Source organism: Melospiza georgiana, chromosome 5, assembly GCF_028018845.1.
Source record: "Melospiza georgiana isolate bMelGeo1 chromosome 5, bMelGeo1.pri, whole genome shotgun sequence".
NCBI lineage: Eukaryota > Metazoa > Chordata > Aves > Passeriformes > Passerellidae > Melospiza > Melospiza georgiana.
This window is the reverse complement of record NC_080434.1, coordinates 52,178,790-52,199,949: the sequence shown is the minus strand read 5'-3', so window position 1 is coordinate 52,199,949 and position 21,160 is coordinate 52,178,790. Positions and strand designations below refer to the sequence as shown.

The 21,160-nt window shown below is 37.7% G+C and overlaps 1 protein-coding gene across 1 annotated transcript in view; it reads left to right on the top strand.

Moving 5' to 3' along the window:
• NWD2 (NACHT and WD repeat domain containing 2) overlaps positions 1 to 21,160 on the top strand; it is a 51,367-nt gene that overhangs the window by 13,758 nt on the left and 16,449 nt on the right. Inside the window, exons 2-3 of the mRNA XM_058023758.1 lie at positions 7,122 to 7,210; positions 12,109 to 12,225. Coding sequence (XP_057879741.1) covers positions 7,122 to 7,210; positions 12,109 to 12,225 — 206 coding nt within the window. The remainder of the gene's footprint in view (positions 1 to 7,121; positions 7,211 to 12,108; positions 12,226 to 21,160) is intronic.

Genomic DNA, 21,160 nt, shown 5'->3' with positions numbered 1-21,160 from the left:
AGAACTGTAAAAACCAACATTTGTTTCAAATTGGGAAGACAGTCATGAGAATAATGAAAATTTGAATCTTGATATTTGGATATAGGAACCACTTTTCCCCTTCTATCAGTATAATACTGATGTTTTCCCTAAATTCTGTATTTTAACATGGGTCTGTATCTCTCTGATTTTACTATCCAACCATTTTTTTTTAATTGTTTGGGTGTTATTGTTAAACCAATAGGTGGCACTGGTTAAGCATATTAGTAGTCAAGATGCAGAGTATTTTATAAAATGACACTGTGAAACCTGGCCATTATAACTTTAGAAACATAATTTTAAAAATACACGTTGGATATGATCACTTAATGTATATGTGTTTTTTATATTTGTCATTTTACTGAACTGACAACATGGAACATTTCAGAGAAAACTATGCCTCATATTACCTCATAAATCAGGTATTGTTTGATTTGGGGCTAAAAAAGAAGAGGTAATTGCTGCAACTAGAAGTTTTAGGCTTATAATTACACCCTACATTTTGAATTCTGCCTAGTTAGGTCTTTTGTTTTGAAAGTGAGTTTGAGTGTTCTGGTGTAGATCACAAATTTGTAATCACATCCTGTCATTTCTTCCCGCTTGAGAGACACATTTCAGAATTGCTTACCATCTTAATGTTATTTTTCATTATTTCTTCTGACTTTCATGACAAGCAGACATTCCTTTGGGCTGAAATGCTTAGTCCAGTGTTGTATTTATGTTTTTTAAGAACTGAGAAGGTTGAGTCACACAGACTTTGTGCCCATCTCCTGAGAGAGCTCTGACCATCAGGTGGAGTAAGGACACGCAGCTCTGTTACATGACAGTAGCAGTGGTTTGCTAATCAGGATTTATTTGGATGGTTAGTTTTTTGGGGGGTTTAGTTGAATTAATGAATGTCTTCAGACTGTCCATTTTCTTATTTGCCTTCCAGAGAGCCAGTAGAGACCTCAAGGTTGGCATTGTTGTTTGGGTGAGGGACACTGGGAGAATTGACTCTGACCAACCTGTTCCCATTCCTGGTCTACCTAATCTTGGGAGGCTTTGGATGACTATTCTAATGCTCTCTCCTAATAGAAACTCCAAGGGAAAAATGACATCACTGTCTATGGAGCTCATTTTCTAGGAAGGCAAGGGTAGTAGGGAGTCCAAGTCTTTTTTCCCCCTCTCTTACCTGCTACATGATTCTAACTCACTGCTTGCAAAATGCTCTGAGATGAAAGGCACTATAGAAATGAAAATTACTTCTTATTATGGTATTATTTTCAGAGACAAGTTTTCCATAATATTTAGAGACATGTTAGCTGCTCGTATTTGAAGTTTTAGCAGCACAGTGCTGTTGTGCATTATCAGTGAAAAGGGCAGTTTAAGAGGAATAATTCAGTTGAACATTCATATGAGTCAAGAACATACTAGCATTAAGAGGCTTGGCAGCCACTTCTTACTTGGCACTGCTGCTAAGTAATTTTTAACCTTAGATAATTAAAGTGCAGAAATTCTCACTGCAGTTAACAGACAATGGTTATAAAATACCCACATTTTTAAATATTGCAATGCATTTAAAAAAATCCTACCATAGGAATCTGTTCTACTCTTCTATCTAATCTAAGTATTTAGAAAACTTAGAGAAAGCAAATAGCTGAGTATCTTAGTGGACACGCATTCAGGACTAGATCAGAAGTTCACTGCTCATCCAGGGCTTCCACAGTTGCACAAGAGACTCCAACATTATGTGCTAATAAATGTAATGATGTGAATTGGGCAGGAGACTTTGGCAGCAGAGCAGTGGGCTGAAAGGCATGAGGTGAAAACCTCCAAGTTTTCACCTCATGCCGTGTCCTGACCCACAGCAAAGCGCAAGATCACCAAGAATGGAGGAGGTGATACAGAAATTGTTTCTTCTGCCTGTGCTGGGAGGAGCTGCTCTTTCTTGGGTGACTGCCTGGAGATGGCACCTGTAGACAGCTCTGTGACCCCATATGACATTCATTTCTGTGGTGCCTTGAACAGCTGCAAGAGCAGCTTTTTTCTTTTTTTCTCTTTTTTTTTTTTTTTTCTTTTTTTTTCTGCCTGGGTTCTTCCAGGTTCAGCTGCCTGCCTCAACTTGTTATGTCAGTCAGCAGTTTTCCTGCTGGCTCTCTCAAGCTGGGTGTTGCAATGTTCCTCTGTCAGTCAGAGTGGCAGGGCAAACACCCTCCCTGCTTAGGATTTTCACCATGCATGAGTACTCACAGGTTACTTTTCCATGAGCAGGTTGAATGTTCAACTTGAATGTGCTGCTCCTTTGAGCATGGTGAGCAGAACCCACATTGGCACCTCCTTCACAACACACGATAGGAGAATGGGGCTGAGCAATCTCCTTGTTCTGCTGCATCAAGCCTTGACTGCATAGAATCCATGTGTGACTGCAACCCACATACATGAAAACAGCCATCCACATCACTGTGGCTGAACTCAGACCAGTACAGCACCAGCAAGAAGATAAACTATTTGGTTTTAGGATAGAATAGCTGGTGCTTGAAAATAGGCAATTTGCATCAGGCCCATGTTAACTCTTTCTCTTCACTCATATATACATTTTGAAATTTCTTCAACAGGGCTGTTTTCCGCGACTTATCTTATACCAGAGATGAATGTTTGGCAACTGTTTGTAAATACGCATCATCTGTTTACTAATACAAAAATGAAAAATGTATTTGCTCTATTGAAATAAAATAAGTGACTTTAATAGCAGAACAGCTTGTGTTTGAAGGTCAGACTTTGGCATGGGAATAGTTCACGCTGAGAAGCAGCACCTTGGCACACTCTAATGGAAACTGGCAGTGATTTGACTGAGCCACAAGCCTTCAGAAATCACACTGCACACAAACAGTTCTGTTTATTGGACAGGATAGATGTAGATGGAGATGTGACTAATTCAGTTCAGTTCTCAGGATTACCCCTGGGAGCAGGACGGTGGGCTGACATTCTCTGTCAGTTCCAAATGTAGGGGTGTGCAGGACAGTGTGGGTATGGAATGGCTTAGGAGGGAGCCATCTGCAAGAGATGGCTCTTGTATGGAAGATGTGCACTCAGTGAGTCCCTGGCTTGTGGGTTTGGGTTTGTTTAAATACTGGAAACAAGTTTAGGGTTGGGGGGGATTTTAAAGTTTTCTCTTATGTTTTTTTCAGATGTAGTTTCATTCCCAGAGTTTGTGAACAATTATTTGTATTTCTGAGTATCAGAATTAACATTAAGAGTTGTAGTAAGCTCATCTCAGAACTACTGTCTCATTTTCAGTGCTAGAAGAATGTAATTTAGTTAATCTGTTCATCTGCGGCAGCAGCCTGGAAGGTGGAATTTGCCTGTGTGACGTTGTTAGGAGCTGCCAGCTTCACAGATTTGCCATCACTTTAAATCAAGTTTAGATTATATTTAATTAAAGCAGCTTATCTGCCATCCATACTAATTACCAGAGTTCATCTTAACTATATACAATTCTGTTTCCTTAAAGTTTCAAAGCTGATTTCAAATGCAGGAATTCTTAAAATTAATTAATATAAGCACCAGACTCAAATTCCAATTAGATAAGCACACTCCATTAGATATGAAAGTAGCAATAAAAATACAGAATGGATATGCCAAGTGTCTTATCCAGACCACAGTTCTAGTTGAAGTAATGTTTTATCTATTTCATTTCTAAGATATTACAAGTAGCACTACTCCTGCAGTGTGTTGTTTCATTTTCTGAACGAGACTCTGCACGTTAAGCTGCAGGGAGCAGCACCACGTTCTAAAACTAGAGCCAGCAGGGTTCTGCAGTATAAATCCTATGGGCATAAACAAAAAGTAGGAGAACATGGTTTTACCTGTTGTAAACTTCAGGCAAAATATTTCTATTTATCATTTACAATTCTGCTTTTTTCCAGAAAAACTTCCTTTTTGTTGTTGTTTCTGCAACTTCACCTATTTTATATCCCTAAGACCATTCTGTCTGCTGTCACATTTAAGTAACTGCAAACAATAACGGTGGATTGTTGCTTCCTTAATAACCAAGCTGTAGTCATGATTGATTTCCATTTACAAATGCAAGAATCATTTTGGTTTATCTCAGTCATTGAGTAATAACTCCGTTTTCAACAGAGTTTATTCTACTTGATCATGAAGATATGATGCTCTGTGTTTTCATAAACTTGCTTGCCAAAATTAACATGTGTTAAGGCAAAAAAAAAATAGAATACAAATTCTATCACTGACTGATTTAAGGGTCTCAGTTACTGTGAAGGTTAAAAAATGAAGTATTTCAAATAAGGCAAACTACACATTTAGCTTTTATCACAAGGTACAGCAACACCATTGCTTTGGAGCCAAAATAATATTGCTGTATTGGCATTGTGTGACCCTCTGACTAATTAGCCTTGTTAGCTGTGTACTACATTCTGCAAGGAAAGGATGACTTAGACACTAAAGTATGAGAGAAAATTAATGACTGTGGATCCTAAGGAGGGAGCAACTCATCCATCCCCTTTATGTACTGACACAGGCAGCTCTAAGCTGAGAGTGCTGGTTTTTTTTACTCTATTCCTAAATATTTGTCTGTTTTCAGCCAGATCTGCAAGTGAATCTCTTGATCATCACTATGTAATATGCTTTGACTCACATCACAGGGGTGTCTTGGTGGGCATGGATTCTTTTTTGATAAAAAACAGGAAGATAACTCTAGGTTCTTACCAAATGCATTCCAAATGTTTGTGAGGGTTGAGCTCAATGTAAAGTAAAATGCCCTGAAAAATATATGGCATCAACATTGGGTCCTTGGGACCAGCTGCATTCCTCTACAGCCTTGCTCCCACCAGCCCAGACAGGAGCCAAAGTCTTTCCAGGCAGTGTCCAAGCAGCCTGGATAACCAAGCCAAACCTGCACGTTCTCCTGAGGATTGCTGCAGGTTACTGCAGGGGAACTCAGGTCAGGTCATGGGCTAACCTCCCTCCTGAGTGCTGTCAGCAGAAACTTGGTCAGCCATGAACTTGCCTAGTTCAGTCTTGAAGAGCTCCAAGGACAGAGGAGCTTCTCCTGGTGCCCAGCCTGAACTTCCAAGATGTAATGTGTTATCCTTGTCTTTGTTGTACTCTCTGGCATGAGCACCTTGGCTCCATCATCTTTGTAAATGCCTTGGATGTAATTGTAGGCTGCACCGGCTCCCTCTTACACTCTCTGCTGGACTAATCATGCCCGGATCCCTCTGTCTCTCTGTGTAGGCCGTGTGCTTCTGGCCTCTGTCTCAGAAGCCTCTCCAGTTTCCTCCCCATCCTCCTGATTTGGGGTGCCCAGGGCTGGGCACAGCGCTGCTGGTGAAGCCAGGGGGTGTCAGGGAGAGGAATGACTGCCCCAGAGAAACTGAGGCTGCACTCATCCAAATGTAGCCCAGAGCAGGGTCTCTCATTAACAGTGTTTAGATTGGATATAAAAGAGATCTACACTTTAGATTTAGAATCTCACTTTGCATGGCATGTGGACAGTCAAATGGAGAGCTTGTGATGTAGCAAGGACTTCAATGCTGCTTGGACCACTGTTAGAACACATAAGCATAGTATATTTTAAAACATTAAAGCATAAATGCATTGTATTACATTATTCCACTTAGAGGGGATGTCTTCTGAAAGCGTCTCTGACTTTTTTCCACACGAAAAGTTTGTGAAGGAAGAACTGTGGTAATTCAGAAAAATTGAATTAAACCTGACTGTACTTTTGAACCTTTTGTTACAGACTTTTTTACCTTGGTGAAGATTTCAGGAGAAATAATTCCCTGGATGTTTCTGGATTGCTTTCTTTCATGAAAATAAGTGGTAATTATACCACACATTCGTGTAATAATTCTGAGATACACTTAAACAGCAAGAAGGATATTCATTTGGTATAATAAATTAAATTACAGATTTCACACTTTCCTAGATTTTTTAGATAAGTATAAGTCACAGTATAAGTCTGTGACCATGATTCTATGAACACACATCTGACTCAGGTATGTCAACTGTGGCTCTGATTGTGGCTCTAAAGCATTGTTAGATTTGCATATATGTCTCTTCTTTGCAACAATATGGCAAGCATCAAATCAGTTGTAATCCATTGTTTTGTTTCAGGGCAGTTACACAAATAATGCATCACCTGCAGTAGATGTTCCCCATCATTTATAAGTTAACACTTCATTTTTCATCACATGGCACTCAGAGTTAGGGGTTTACAACAGTTCTATTTTTGGAAATAGCTTAGCAACAGTGCTATCTCTGTGTGTTCTCAACTCAGTTACAATGTAGCAAAATCCATCACATATCATAGTCTTGTGAAAGATAATTAAATTTATTATCTGTACAAAATTTCACTACTAACTGAATTTACTTCACATTTGACTGTATGTGCAAGTGGTATATTTATATAAATGTGTTGAGATTTACTTGGACATACTGAACTTAATAATAATTTTGGTGTCATTGCCATATGGTACTTAATTATCAAAACATGTCATTTTGCATGGTAAGAATTACATGATATCAGAACTGGGTATTTGGTATTACAGGAGGAATTACCTGGGCAAAAGAAAAATAATGCTAATACTGATGAATTATGCTTTCAGGATACTATTAGATTAAGGATGATGAAGAAAGTGATACATTTGTGACAATGTTGTTAGTTCATGTTATTGATTTGTTTCTAAGTCTTGTGATCTCTTTCATCTTTGCTATATCTCTTTTTTCCATGGTGTTTCTTATTTGTAAAATTCAGCTTTCTGGAAACTAAATGGAAGTCAAAACAATAAAGAAATTCTGACTGCTGAATTACAAAATGAATTCAGCTCCACTGAATTATAATATGCTGCCACATTAGAATGTGTATGAAGCATAATTTTGACACATACAAACACACTTATGTGATTTTACACATATTTACACATGCTAATACTTCCCTGTGTTGTACAACATACAGTTTGGGGACTAGATCCCAGAACTTGATTTTCATTAGCGCTCTGTGTGTGTCAAGGATTCATTTTTAAGTGAAAAATCTGTATCCCTGACTAAAAGAAGAGTTTGTATAAATATTGTTAATAGCATATTTTTCCATAACACAGATACAATAGCAGAAAGGAGAGCCTTAAGAGAGCATGTGTATCCTAAGCTGAGAGAATTCTGCAGAGAAAACTATGGCCTGGAATTTCAGGTAGGTTTTGTTGTGTTGAATCTTCTTTTAATTTGTCTTGAAATTAACTCTATTTAGAACAGATAACATTTTTAAATATAATTGGTAAAATAGAAAATTACAAAAACTTTAGTTCACATAATCACATGCAAAATTGTTGGGGTTGGAAGGGACCACTGGAGGTCATGTAGTCCATTCCCCCTGCTAAAACAGGTTTACCTGGAGCAAGTTGCATCAGATTCCATCCAAATAGGCTTTGAGTACCCCCGGAGAAGAGGACTCCACACCCTCTCTGGCCAGTGTGTTGCAGTGCACTGTCACCCTCACAGTGAAGAAGTTCTTCCTCATGTTTAGGTGGAACTTGCTGTCACCAGTTTCTGCCCATTGCCTCTTGTCCTGTTGCTTGGCTCTATCAAGAGGAGCCTGGCTACTTCCTCTTGACACCCACCTTCAGGTTATTTGTGTGCTTGGATAAAATCCCCTCTCATTTGTATCTTCTCCAGGCTAAACAGGCCTAGCTCTCTCAGAACTTTGATGTACTTATTTTACAGCAGATTTGAGGTAAATTCTGAACAGACGAAAAAGCATCACCTCTCTTTTAGGTATTCAGAGTACATAAGAAGAAATAATATTACATCTGAATTACTGTGTTGTGTTTCTAGAAACCATATTTAGATTCCACTGTAATGTGGAAAATAATTTAACCAGGTGAATGCCAAAACTGATTACCAAAATGAATTTAACAGGGTGTCTTTTTATTGTGATTATATACTATGGAACTTGCTTTCTTTAATGTCAACTGTAGCATTCCCATTGCTTCAATAGGTTTGTGTTTTCCTCTCTTTCTATGAAAGACATAGGCTCATACACATCTTTGGCAGGAGCCAGTTGGTAATAAGAGTTGTATTTGATTTAAAACAGGTGTGTTTGGCATCACTGTTAAAGTCACTGGTACTTTAAATCTGGTATGTCCTAATTCACAGTCCTTCATATGTCTGCAGGCCTGGAACCATTTCTGTGCTAGTATAAACAAATACAGCTTGTGATGTTGCAAAAATGTTGTTCAGTCTTCCAAAAATTCTGGCTCTGCATCCACAAATTTTCCTTGCATACTTAGTGACCCCAAAAATTCATCTCTCCAGAGTGTAGCTTGGGAACAGCTAATGCCTTTTATGCAACATCCTGTTCCTCCCAGTGTATTATTCTTGATGCACATGCAGCTGGTTTTTAATCAAAATAACAAGTTCTTAAATTAGTATATTTGGTTTTAATTCCCTGAGTCACAGTGGAGTTGCTGAATCTGCATGATGGTAAATTCCAGTGATTTTTGATTATGGCTATAAAATAATTTCATATGAAGGTCCTAGCTCATCAGCTGATTGGGAAGTCCCAGCTGCAGTGGTACATGAAAAGAATAGCAAAAGATATTTAAATAATATTTTTCTTGTATTACTACCATGTGGCATTCATCAGAAATATCAACCCCTTATTTCTGTTGTCTTTGAGGAGACTTCTTGGTGAAGCAAATGTCTCTTCCAAGTAAATCATAATCTACTGAATTCTTTGTGAGGGGACACATGTCTTTCTTCAAACAGATTGTAATGTAGTCTCTAGGGGACAAACAATTAACTTTACTCTAGCTGATATTCATACTCTATTTGATATTCATGGAAGCAAATTATTTTATTATATAGTTTCAACACCATCATCTTTATGTGATATGAGGTCTGAATGACAGCTCTACTGACACAGTTTGGAAAACTGCTAGAAAGCTATCACATTTCTGGGGAAGCAAAGTAGGAAGATGTACAAAAATAACCAAGGAAAAGTAGCAAAGCCTTTTGAAAGAGCCTCTGAGGTAGACTTTAGTAAGACCTTTATTTTTTCTTATTCCGATACACTAAATTTCTTAGCTTAGCATGCAAAGTCAAGACTACAGTTTTACATGCAGTGTTAAAATATTAGGTAATTTTCAGATACAGGGGTAAATTTATATTTCTCTGTACAGAGCAGAGCACATAACTTTTCATCCTGGTATGTAATCTTCTACAGACCAAGCAAGAACTACCTCACATGTGACTACCACAAATGCACTCTCTACCTAATAAATCATGACCCAAATGAAAAGCATTTGAGTACATGCATTACTGGAAGTTTCACTGAGTCACCTGGCTGCACTCCAAGCTGTTTCAGTTGTTGCAAAGCTTGGGATCTGTGAGGTGCCATCAATCTGGTGGGAGCTCTTACTGGACATAATCACCACATGAGTGGAAGCAGAACTGGCTATCCTCAATCACACTATGAATTTGTTAGCTTGATGGCCTTTTTTTTTTCATTGTAACAGAAAATATTTCAGAAAAATACGACTTATTGGCTAAGAAAGCAAATAAGCTGAGAAAAATCCTTCCAGAGCTCGTGTTAGTTTTGACCTGAAACACAGTACTTTTACAGGAGAGGATGGAGAGGTTAAAGAAAGTAGTTGTAATTGAAAATTCTGGGAGGCTAACCAAACATAGTTAATTAGCAACATACTCTTTTCTTCTTCAAAACAATGAACTGTTTCGAATAATTTTCAACAGCATATATATGGTAGAAGGAAAGTAGAACTCTACATGAATAGAAATTGTAGTTCTTTTTTAAGCTCTTGGAAGTGATAAAAATGAAATAATTTTATCTCCTAAGCAAAATCTGTGAAACTGTGGGATTGGTAGGACAAAAGCTAAAGTAAGCAAAAGGAAACACTGAATTATGAATGAAGAGTCTCTTGTTAGGTGACTCGTGTGGGACTGAACCAGAGCAGTGTCAGTCCACGGTGGGTAAGGAACTCTTGCAGAGGGCTCTAGTTGTCATATGACCTTGGCAGCCTTGCTGAGAGTTTGATTGAGTGTTTGGCACACAGTTCTCCAAATAAAAGTATAAACATGCTTCAGAATCAGATATAATTGTCCCCTTGTTCCATTTCTTTAATTTTGTAAATCCTATTCATTTTAGTTAGCATAATGATCAACTGATGAGACCTTACTTAGAAATTTTTGGTGTCTTCAGGGGTTTGTTTGGTAAAATATTTACTCTTGCAGGATCAAATTGTATCATGTTAAGATACTATGCACCAAAACTGATACCCCATAAAATAGCAAACAGCCGCTGAGCCCCTGCAATTGTCTGGTACTCCAGGGAGCTTCTTCTTCACATTTTCAGAATTAATGTGATTTCTGAACAGTTAATTAAAATAAAAATTGCTTTCACATTTCAGAAGAACTACAGCAGCACAATAAATTCATTCAACAAGTAATTAAAACATTTTTTACTGTATGCTAAGATTGGTATCTGAAGGATTTTATAATGAGAATATTTAAGTTTTATCATACATAACGCAAGTAATCACAGATTAATACAATGTGAAGTTCGATAATAAAGTTGCATTAATAAATAACAGAAAGTAGAGAGGAAGAAGGGAACACTTCTTTTTCCTAATGAGACTAAAAAGAAAGGACAGAAAAGAAATCTGTGCAAGTGAGGGAAATAGGAAGGTTATTTGAAATGCAGTTTTGTAGAGCAGAAAATGCATGTTCCTGCAAAATTTTTCAACAGTGTTTCTGTAAAAAGTAAAGATATTGAGTGTATTTTCTTGGCAGTGTAAGCTACACTTAGACTGCCAAGAAAATGCACTCAATACCTTCATTTACAGTCAATGCATTCCATACCTGGGTTTTTTCACTCCTCATGAGTCACACAGGACACTACCTGTCATGTTTGGTAACCATGTGCCTGCTGCAGCCAACACTGATATGAGTCACAAACTTTTAAGGCAGAAATAATCAATCAAACTATTGATACTGCAATTACACAACAGCATAAATAGCTCTAGGATTTGGTCTTACACTTTGGTATTGGTAGGAGAAAATTCCCAAGATTAACCAGCTGAAAAACTGCTGAAATTTAGTTTTACATCAACTCATTATTAGTTCTCATATTAAATCTTCAGACTAATTTTATAATCTGTTTGGACAACAGCTAACCATGTATTAACACAATTTTGATTCTTTTTTTTTAATTATCTATTTAGACTTTTTTTGTTAAAATTGCATACAAGATGTTAAGAATCAGTAGTAAATGAGAGATTAGTGGCCTGTACCATGAGTTTTGTTGCAAAAGTAATTCATACATATGATCACTATCTTTTTAAATTTGATTTCCCAATGTAAGAATTTAGCCTTTTAGTTAAAATGAAATCACAGGTCATCACTTAATTTGTTCAAATAAGTATAATATGAATCGTTTCTTCCAGGAGCCTGTTTGTAACTAATTAGGGTCATAAATCTGAGTCTGTAGCTAAATATGAAAAGCTGGACAGCAAGCTCTCTGCCACTGCATATCTCTACAATCTCTGCTTCCAAAGTGCGAGGATCAGCTAACTAAGGAAGTATGATAATGTGAAACCATTGTTATTCTTTCTTTTGAGCCATGTGCACAGGATGAGTTTGTATCCTGTGGATACAAATGGCACTGTGTGTCAAGTCATGATCTTGACTGTGATTCACAGTGAGATTCCCATTAATTTTCATGGAGCCAGGATTTTTTTTCAATTCTTTCTCATTATTCTTATCTACCCATTATATGCAATCTAGTACCAAATAAAAGGCTGCATCAAATCAAGATCTTGTCATGCTAATCTCCACATGACTGTGAAATGAGAGACTGTCTCAGGAGGGACTATCTGGGAGGGAAAGTAAGAGGCTGGAATTCTCATTTGTATGAGGAAACCTTGCCAGTCTGTGTAAGGACTGGATGTAGAACTCATTGCATTTTACCACACTGAAGAGCAAAGCTTAGTGCACAGGATGTTGGCAAAGCTCATTTTCAATTTGATTGGTAGAAAGAGCATATGATAAGCAACTCTGTTGCATTCTGTTTTCCAGGTCATAGACTTATACTGGGGAGTTGAAGCAGATGAATGGGACAGTCCTGAGCTGCAGAAGACTCGCATGAAGCTGCTTGAAGATTGCTTGAAAAATTCTGCAGGTCCATGTTTTGTTGTGGGTATAAAAATAATGTTTTACCTTACAAGAAAAATATAATGTTATCTGTCCTAACATGCATGATTCAGTAACAAATGCATGATTTTCTTTTTTCTAAAATACTTTATGCTCATTGCTCTGCATTTGCTGTGCAAATATTTCCCTATGCAGCTCTGTAGATTAACAGTGATTACTCAGTGTTAGTGGAGAGGAAAGAAGGATCTTTAATGATCAGTCCTCATAGCAAGATGGGTATGACTGTACTTCTATCACAACAGAATTATTGACAACTTGTTTAAGGAGTTCACAGTTAATTAATTCTTGGTACTTCTCACACATGCATTATCAGCTGGCCTAGAAAGACTTACAAACAAGCAGCAGCAGCAAAGAACTATCTGCTCTGATCAGCATTTGCTGTTTCATGTCACAAACCCAGGACAATTTAGTATGGCAGGTATTAGAGACTGAAAAGACTGGAGGTCAGTGACAACCTGAGGAGGCTCTGAGTGTGTGATATCACAGAATCACTAGGCTGGAAGGGACATTCAAGGTCATTGAATCCAATCCATGCCCGAACACCTCAACTAAACCATGGCACTGAGTGCCACATCCAGTCTCTGTTCAAACACATCCAGGGATGGTGGCTCCACCACCTCCCTGGGCAGACCATTCCTGTACTTGATCACTCTTTCTGTAAAAATAATTTTCCTAATATCCAACCTATATTTCCCTTGGTGCAGCCAAGGACACAGAACATGACTGTGTCCTCTGGTTCTGTCAGTTGTTGCCTGGAGAAAGAGACCAATCCCCACCTGACTACAACCACCTTTCAGGAAGTTGTAGAGAGTGATAAGGTCCCCTCTGATATACTGATGTGCAACTGATTATTCTCTCCATGGTCACTTGCTAGACTTCAACGCAAAACAGTCTTAACACCATGCTTTCACTATCCCAAATTTTACTTTCTATACTATATTTGCCAAGAAAATACTTTACTAAATCTTAGTCTTGTAATAGTAAGGCAGAGAAGAAACTGCAAGTCCCTGATTATTTTTTTAAGTGAAGAATGTTAAAGATTTTGTGAACTGTATCCAGTGGGATGGAAAGGATACAAATTGTGTCACAGCAGGACACATGCCTGCTGTGAAGGCTGGAGATCACTTCTCTCCATGCCAAAGATCAGACAAGGAACAATCTGTAGCACGTGTCATTATGTACCTCTATCACACCCTTACAACCATCTCTCTGGCTCTTATTCATTCACCTGATTGCCTCACTTTCTTGTTTAGCTTTATAGCCCCAGAGAACAAAGGCTTCACCATAAGAACCCAGCATCTGGAGTACAGAGTCTGGGCTGGGTTTGATGCTGTCATGACACTATTTTTCACAAGCACACACTGGCCCAGATCTCTAGAGAGTTTGGGTAGCTTTCATCTTGTGTGACTATATTTAGTTTTCTGGGTTTATTTTTCCACTTTCTATCTTCCCTTTGATGAAAAAACTAGAGTTGGAACAGAAGGGCATGGAGGTTCATGTAGCAACACCCAGTGTCCTTAGACATGATTTGTAAAATCTCTGATAGTGAAGAAAACCTTGTCACATACTATTGCTGCATATTTTAGCAGCTCAGAGTCTTGAAGCTCTTAAAAACTGCCTGCCTGATATTGTTGCTAAAGAAATCAAGCTGAATCAGAATTTTTAAACAGAATGAAACAGTTAGCAAAGAGGTTGCAGTAAGCCAATGACTTCAGTGTTTATTTCAGGTTTTCCAAGTATGGGCCAAAGTAGTAGCACTCCCAGTGACTAGACTGGCAAAACCACAGAAATCTGTTTATGCACATTTCTTTTTCTCTCTGTTGTACCATAGTGAGATGAGGCTTATTTCATTTACAACAAAAATTGGAGATGATTCTATTGCAGCAGGCGTAATTATTTTTAATTTATAGTAACATAATGAAAAATTGACTTTGGCACTGCAGGCTTTGGGCAACCTGCCATTTCTTGAGAAAGTTCTATAAAATGTGCCACTTCTCAGCTGGTGGGGTTTTTTGGTTTTTTTTTTTTTTTTGGTTGGCTTGGTTTGTTGTGTTTTTTTGGTTTTGTTTTTTTTAGTTATCAATTACCACTTTTTCCACTTTTTGAATTGAGACACAGATCTGGGATTAAATGGAACTATTCAGAATTAGCTACTTGATATATACTGATTTTAGAAAGTGGTTTTTTTATGGCAATTTTTGCCTGCATTGTAATATCGAATGGAGAGAAAATGAAATTCACTCCTTAAATTAGTGTAGTGAATGAGTTGGAAGTCCCAAGCTTTTCTCCAAATATGAAACAATACAATCAAAATTAACACATAAGCACAAGGAGGAGACTGTTCTGATAAAAATACAAAACCAATTTCCTGTGAACACTGATTTTGGGAATGTACAGTTCTTCCCTTAACTGCTGCCTAACCTCTACTAATACTTGATTCAGGTAAGGGAGAGGGAAGTTGTTTGGATTTTGGTTAAGCTGGGGTTATTTGTTAGGTTGTGGTTTTTGTGTAGGGTTTTTTCTGCGTATAAAATCAGTGCCTATTATATTATCATTTAAATTATTTAAATACTCATAGCTTTTACTGTAGGTAAATACATATTGTGCTATTTTTGATCTACAGAATAATTTATGAAGACTCATTTATGAGTGGAAAATACTTTTTGTACAAATTTTATGCAGATTTCTTATCTTTGGAATCTACATGGGAAGACTGAAATGCAGTATATTTATTAAATTGTGAACTGCTTAAACTCTATATTGCACAACAATACCAAAGAAAAAACTGATTTAGCGCATCACTGGAACCTTTACATTTACATACATCCTGAAAATTATAAACATAGGTGCTTTTCCATCTGCCTGAACTGCTGTCCTTGCATGACTATGTCCTGAAAGACTGTAAAATGAAAAAGATAAATGAAAATTAAAGGTCAGTCTGTTACCTGTAAAGGTTTGCTCAATTAATGCTTGGGATTGTGCAAACTTTAAAGGTTATCTCCACCTATCATTTAAAACATCTGGGCCAAAGAATATTAAAAACATTCTCAATGTACTCTGAACAGCACCTGAAATTTACATTAGCCCTCTCAAATTGCCAGCAGCTTGTTCTTAATCTGAATCTGTTCATGGCATCCGTAACCAGTTCTCTTCCTTGTTTACTGATAGAGAACAGGTGACCACTCCGAGATAAAGAATCACCAAATATTTTGAATTGGGTCTCACCACGTCCTCAAGAGATGCCACATCTAAACCAATGCAACCTGAGCTCTTGCATCAAGCTTTGTGATTTCACTGGTCTGCTGAGGTACCCACAGAGAGTTTCTGCAGCTCCTCTTTCCACAGACCTATTGGGGATGTGTAAAAGCTCTTTTCTGCACTTTCAGTCCAGGGCAAGGGCAGGAGGAAGCGACTGACAGGCCTGAATTCAGGAGCAACACAGGAATCCCTTCCTGAACAGCTCCTAGGGAAGCACAACACTCTTTCAACTTCCACAGACCTAAAGAATCTAGCATTATAAATTTGGAATTTCAGTAGGATTTTAAAAGAATATTAGCAATTTAAAATATTTGGCATGTCCTTAAATCACACTGAAATTGAAGAGGAAGTACGGTAAATTATGGAGTGGCATGTTTCAAGTGTTTGTGTCTTTGCGTTCTTCAGTATAATGCATTCTTTAATTGTTCCATGAAATATATTGCTGCTGTCTCTCTTCTTAGTACAAATGGTTGATAATTAATTTTGAGTGCATTCCAGATCAGAGAAAATTCCAAATTATATTATTACTGCTCTGCTGGATCTCATCAACTCCAGTTTCAGTTCTGTTGTTACTTTAAGGTTTATTCCTAATGTAAAAACTAAGTACACACAAGGTCTGGAATGCCTAAGTTTTATTTTGCTTTTGCTTTCCTGGGAAATTCTCCACACACTTCAAGTTAGGGAGGCAAAAGTCAGTCAAATGTATCTATAGTAAAACATACTGTTCAGGGGGTTTGCTAAGGACCCAGTGCTCTTGGGTAATTCAGCACAAGTTTTCTGTGCTTGGGCATTTCAGTATTTAATTTTCCCCCAGGACACAGATCTATTTATTTTTATGTGTTTGTTTTTAAGTGAATGAGGATAAATACGTGGAGCTAGACATGGCAGAACAGTCCACTTCTTCCAGTAAAGTAAATTCCAAGAAAGAAATACCAAATTATTACTTTTCCTCTCACTCTGTATCTGATTTTAAAACCATCCAAGCAAGAACTCCCTCTAATATAAGTGGATTTGGGGTCATAGCAGGAATGGCTCCATAGGACTTCTTGGCATTGATCTGGAGTAAAGTACATGTCTGCAGTATTAATCCTGCTTTAGATGGACTTGGCCAACAGGAAAGGTTCTTCTGTAAATAATCAAAGTAGAGCTTTGTGTATTTTGAAACCCTTCAAAACAAAGTGATCAGTTTTAAAGACAAAATATGCAACTTTCCCCCCAGCAAACTTTGCTCTTCTTTCACAGCCTCCAGACTAAAAGGCAAAGCATATCTACCCCTTTCCCCATAGTTTGGCTCTGAACAACACATACACACAGAAAGTAAAATCAAGCCTGAGGTGGTATTACATGATTAAGCTATTGTAAGTGAATTCCTTCATCTGCTTTAGGGATGGGAATGTATTTTCCCGTGAATCATCTCTGATTCTCTAAATCTTAAATACTTAACCATTTTTTATACTTGGCCCATTGGAAACAGGTACAAGATTGATCAGACAGCTTTTCCATGTAACACAGAAACTGCATGGGTTTTTACGTAGTCTAAAAATAACTTGCATTTTCAGTCAGAAGACTGCACATATTTTCTACTAAGCCACTGTACTTCCTTTTCTTGACATAAATACAATTTCTGGTGCTGCGTTCCAGAAAGGTTAAGTATTATATTTAATATGAATGACCACATTAGGCAGAATACGATTAACATGAAGTCATATTTCCATCATTCTATGTAATGTGTAGAGGGAGAAATAGGCTGCATGAGATTTATGCAATTTATTTTCTCATGACCCTCAAGAACTTTGACAAACCATCTTCTGGGGTAGTACTGTAATCAGTTAAATGTAATGATCTGCCCTGCAAATGAATCTGTAGGTCAAAAATCCAGCATCAGCTATTCTGCAGAAATGAGAGAGATGGAGGGGATTCTAAACCTTGTAATGCTATTTCTGTGTAAGGAAACAGCATACTTTACAATATTGAGCAGGCAGCTGGTAAGTTCAAAGAGAGATATTAATAGTGCTGCTAGTACCTAGCATATATTAAATTATATCTGAGGTCTTTTAAGCCTGGTGCTAAATATAGATGTCAATATTTCACTTTTTTTCTTTATGGGTCTCTTTTGTCTAAAGAAGTCTGATCCACTGCATAGTAACATACATTTTATCAACTAACACATGTTACTCACAGAGTAACTTTTTATATCATTCCACCTTGAAAAAGTGAAGCACAGAGTATTTGCTTAGAAAACCAGGGAGACTGCAATTATTGTGAGTAAATTACATGTTCTTTTCTTGTTAGCTCTTTTGCATAGTGCAGAAATTACTTTAATGCTTGAAACAGTTTTAAAATGCTTTAGTACACCAGTGCTGCTCATGGCTGGAAACACAGTTCACCATCTGGCCACGTGCTTTGGCTGTCTGTATCCTCTGCCTCTCAGTCACACAAGTGCATGGCACAGGCAAGACAGTGGTTTCATTCAGGTGAGTGGCATTTATGTACTTTTGCTGGTTTTTTTCATTTCCATGGACATCTGCTGCAGAATTTTTAAACTTTTGGCTAATGATCTGACCCATTACCTGCAGGGCAGTACTTAACATTCACTGTTTGTATGCTTACCATTAATTGTAAGTCAAATAACCTACTATGTAAAAATTAGTGTTAGAAAAGGCATTAAGATATCCCAATAGAAAGGCACTATTTCATTTTTAGCTCGATGTAAGCTCTTTGCCTCACTGTTTAATAATAAATACCATTCCAAAATGGGAATGCAGAAACTAAGCCACCTTTTTGATAAATAAAAGAAAGACCATATTTCATAGAGAATAAAAGATACAACCCCTTCTTGCATACAAAGTATTCCAAAGAGGGCAGTGAGAATGTGGAAGAGTGCCAGGGTTTGGGGCCCAGAAGCCAGTGCCCTGCCCTCCCAAGGACTACACTGATGGGCTCAGAGCATCTTCCTCCTTTCTGACTCCATGACATCTGTGTCCCTGGGTACTCAGGAGGGCACATTAAACAGCAGTAGGAGGAGAAGCTTTTCCATTTCCCTGTTAGCCACTCTTTGCCTGTGAGATGCAAGACAGGGTTTCAAATCACAATTCTTTCTGGCTTAGATGAGTTTGTGATTATTTTACAAAGCAAGGAAGGTTACACCACTGTGCCTTCCTCAAAAAGACAATATTGATCTCCTTACTGTTTCCAACAAAGGTGCATTCCCCATTCTCTGTGATTTCCACAGACAAGGTTATTGACTTCAGTCTGGGCTATGTGCACCAGTCTTTTAGTAAACCTAACCCTTTTGATTTGTTTTTCTACCCAGTTCCACTCTTGTCAAGTGTTACAGGACCTGTCAGAGAGTTGACAGAAATCTGGACTGTGGTAGGAATTACCTGCAAGGTCCTGAGCTTTATTTGAAAGGAAAATGTACATGCCTGTCAAGAAATGTCCCATGCAATTTCAAAAATATAGCAAAGTGAGAATAACACATTTGTTTGGAGGAGAATCAGAGTGAGTGAGCACCTCAGATCTTAAGGCAGAGGTAGGCAAAATCTCCAGTTCTTCCTCTATGCTATCTTTAGTCACTGACCTCTTCCCTAATTATAATTTTTTGACTGATTTTCTCACCTGCATCTATGCTCAGGCTGATCAAAGACCCAGCAATAATAAGCAGAGAAGGAAAAGGCAGCAAAAGGAATTTGGTGCTGCATGATCCTGCAGAAGACAGGGAGATTGTGGAGAAAGACCATAGATACTTTCTCAGCCAGGAGAGAGTTCTGATGAAGCAGACTGTATCAAGGAAGTAGGTCATGAATTTCTTCTGAGGAAGCACGTTCACTCTGTATGATAGACTGGTAGCTCCTACACACTATGTCCTGAGAAATTACTCATCCTTATTTCATCCCCACCACGAGGGAAAGCTTTGAGATTTAAAAATACGGCACTGTGGGTGAAGTTCAGAGTTGAGGGAATTGGCTCATTTATAGCCAAGTTTTGCCACTCTAGTTTTCTGAAAGACAGGTCAAGTATCAAGAAACTTCACCATCATTTTCTTCTTTTCTACACCTTTTATGTCAGGAACTGTACTCACAGCAAAACGCTTCAGCACTTGCACCTCATCCTTCCAGTCCCAAATGCAGTCAGTTTTCTTACAAGGTAGTTCAACAATCCTTTTTGTTTCTCATGAAACTGAAACCAAGACCTGCCTTGAATTTCTGATACTCATATAGTCCCCCCCCCCCCCAGGGTGCTCCTGCAGTGCCTCCAGGGAAAAAGGGAAAACAGAAATTAGGGCAAGGTTCTGTGAAATAACACACTGCAATATTTCTCAAGCCAGGGAACATAAATATATATCCGGGCAGGTGGAAAAACAATTCTCAGTACAGAAACGTCTTTATTATGCCTTCAGTTTCCTATTCACTTCAGCAACTTCAATTAAAAATTGTATTTCTCGTGTTTTCTCCAGTCAGCTGAAGTTCTAAAATTAATTCTATTTATTCACAGCTTCAACCTATCTCCATAGGTTGAAGCAAATGAAATGAAAAAGCAAATGAAAATGTTTGATACTGCCTATGGTATAATTTTTCCCTTAAAAACTAAAAAAGGACAAACAGTGTAAAGTAACAGTTCCATCACTGCTGATACATAAATACACATCCTTTGCATATCAAAATAGAAATACTCAAAATAAAAGGCTTATTTTGCAAGCTATCACTAGCCTCATTTTATGGATAAACGGTCTGAGTCAGTGGCAAAAGTATCAGGAACTTAAAAGTTTCCATACTGAGATGTAGTAAAAGAAGGAAAGAGGATTTAAGAGATCTGCAGCAGCTCTAATATTCTGTCTGATTAGCTGCACTGCCTTACAGCTCTTGGCAGAGAAGAAAAATGCTGCTCTGAAAGACACTTTGACCTGTACATCCCAGAAATCAGACTATGACATTTTTGTGGTTTTTTCATATTTTTAATTTCTAGTGGTAGTATTTTTGGGAGACTTAATACCAGTGCAACATAACTTTCTACCTTTGATAGGCAAGAAGAGCCATCAAATGTATTTATTTATTTGGAGGACGTTTTCCCTGTGTTTCTGTCATGAGATCTTTGCACTGTACCTCATTGCAGCTAGAAGTACAATAAAAAGGAGTAGAGGCAGTTATTTTCAGGACATCTCGTGGGCACCAGCTACTCTGGAACTCCAGCTTCCTAAAAATTGGCTTTGTTTAAGCATAATATTACAGCTTTCTTCACCTTGGTTTCAGTTTCTGGTACAACAGCTTGGAGTTTGCCCTAACAAGCAATTAACATGTACATTCCATTGAGATAAATTCAAGTAAACATACTTTTCTGGCTTTAGATCTGATGATTCACTATTGTTTAGCCATTAGCATTTCTGCTTTGAATTTTAAATAAGTTGGCTGTTGTTCCCTTAAGTTATAAAAAAAAAAAATAAAATAGGACATTCTTTTTCGTTTTTTGGTAGTAAATTCTTGGTTTCAAGGCCTGGCAGGCAAAGACCCAGCTAATCCTGTTATTTTAATTTTCTTTTTTTTCCCCAAAAAATATGTCTGGCTGGACCTGCACATTTTATATCACATAAGTGATTTCTACAGGATACTGTTATAACATAGTTATCATAAACTTGCAAGAAACCAGAAAGAGCTATAGTTGT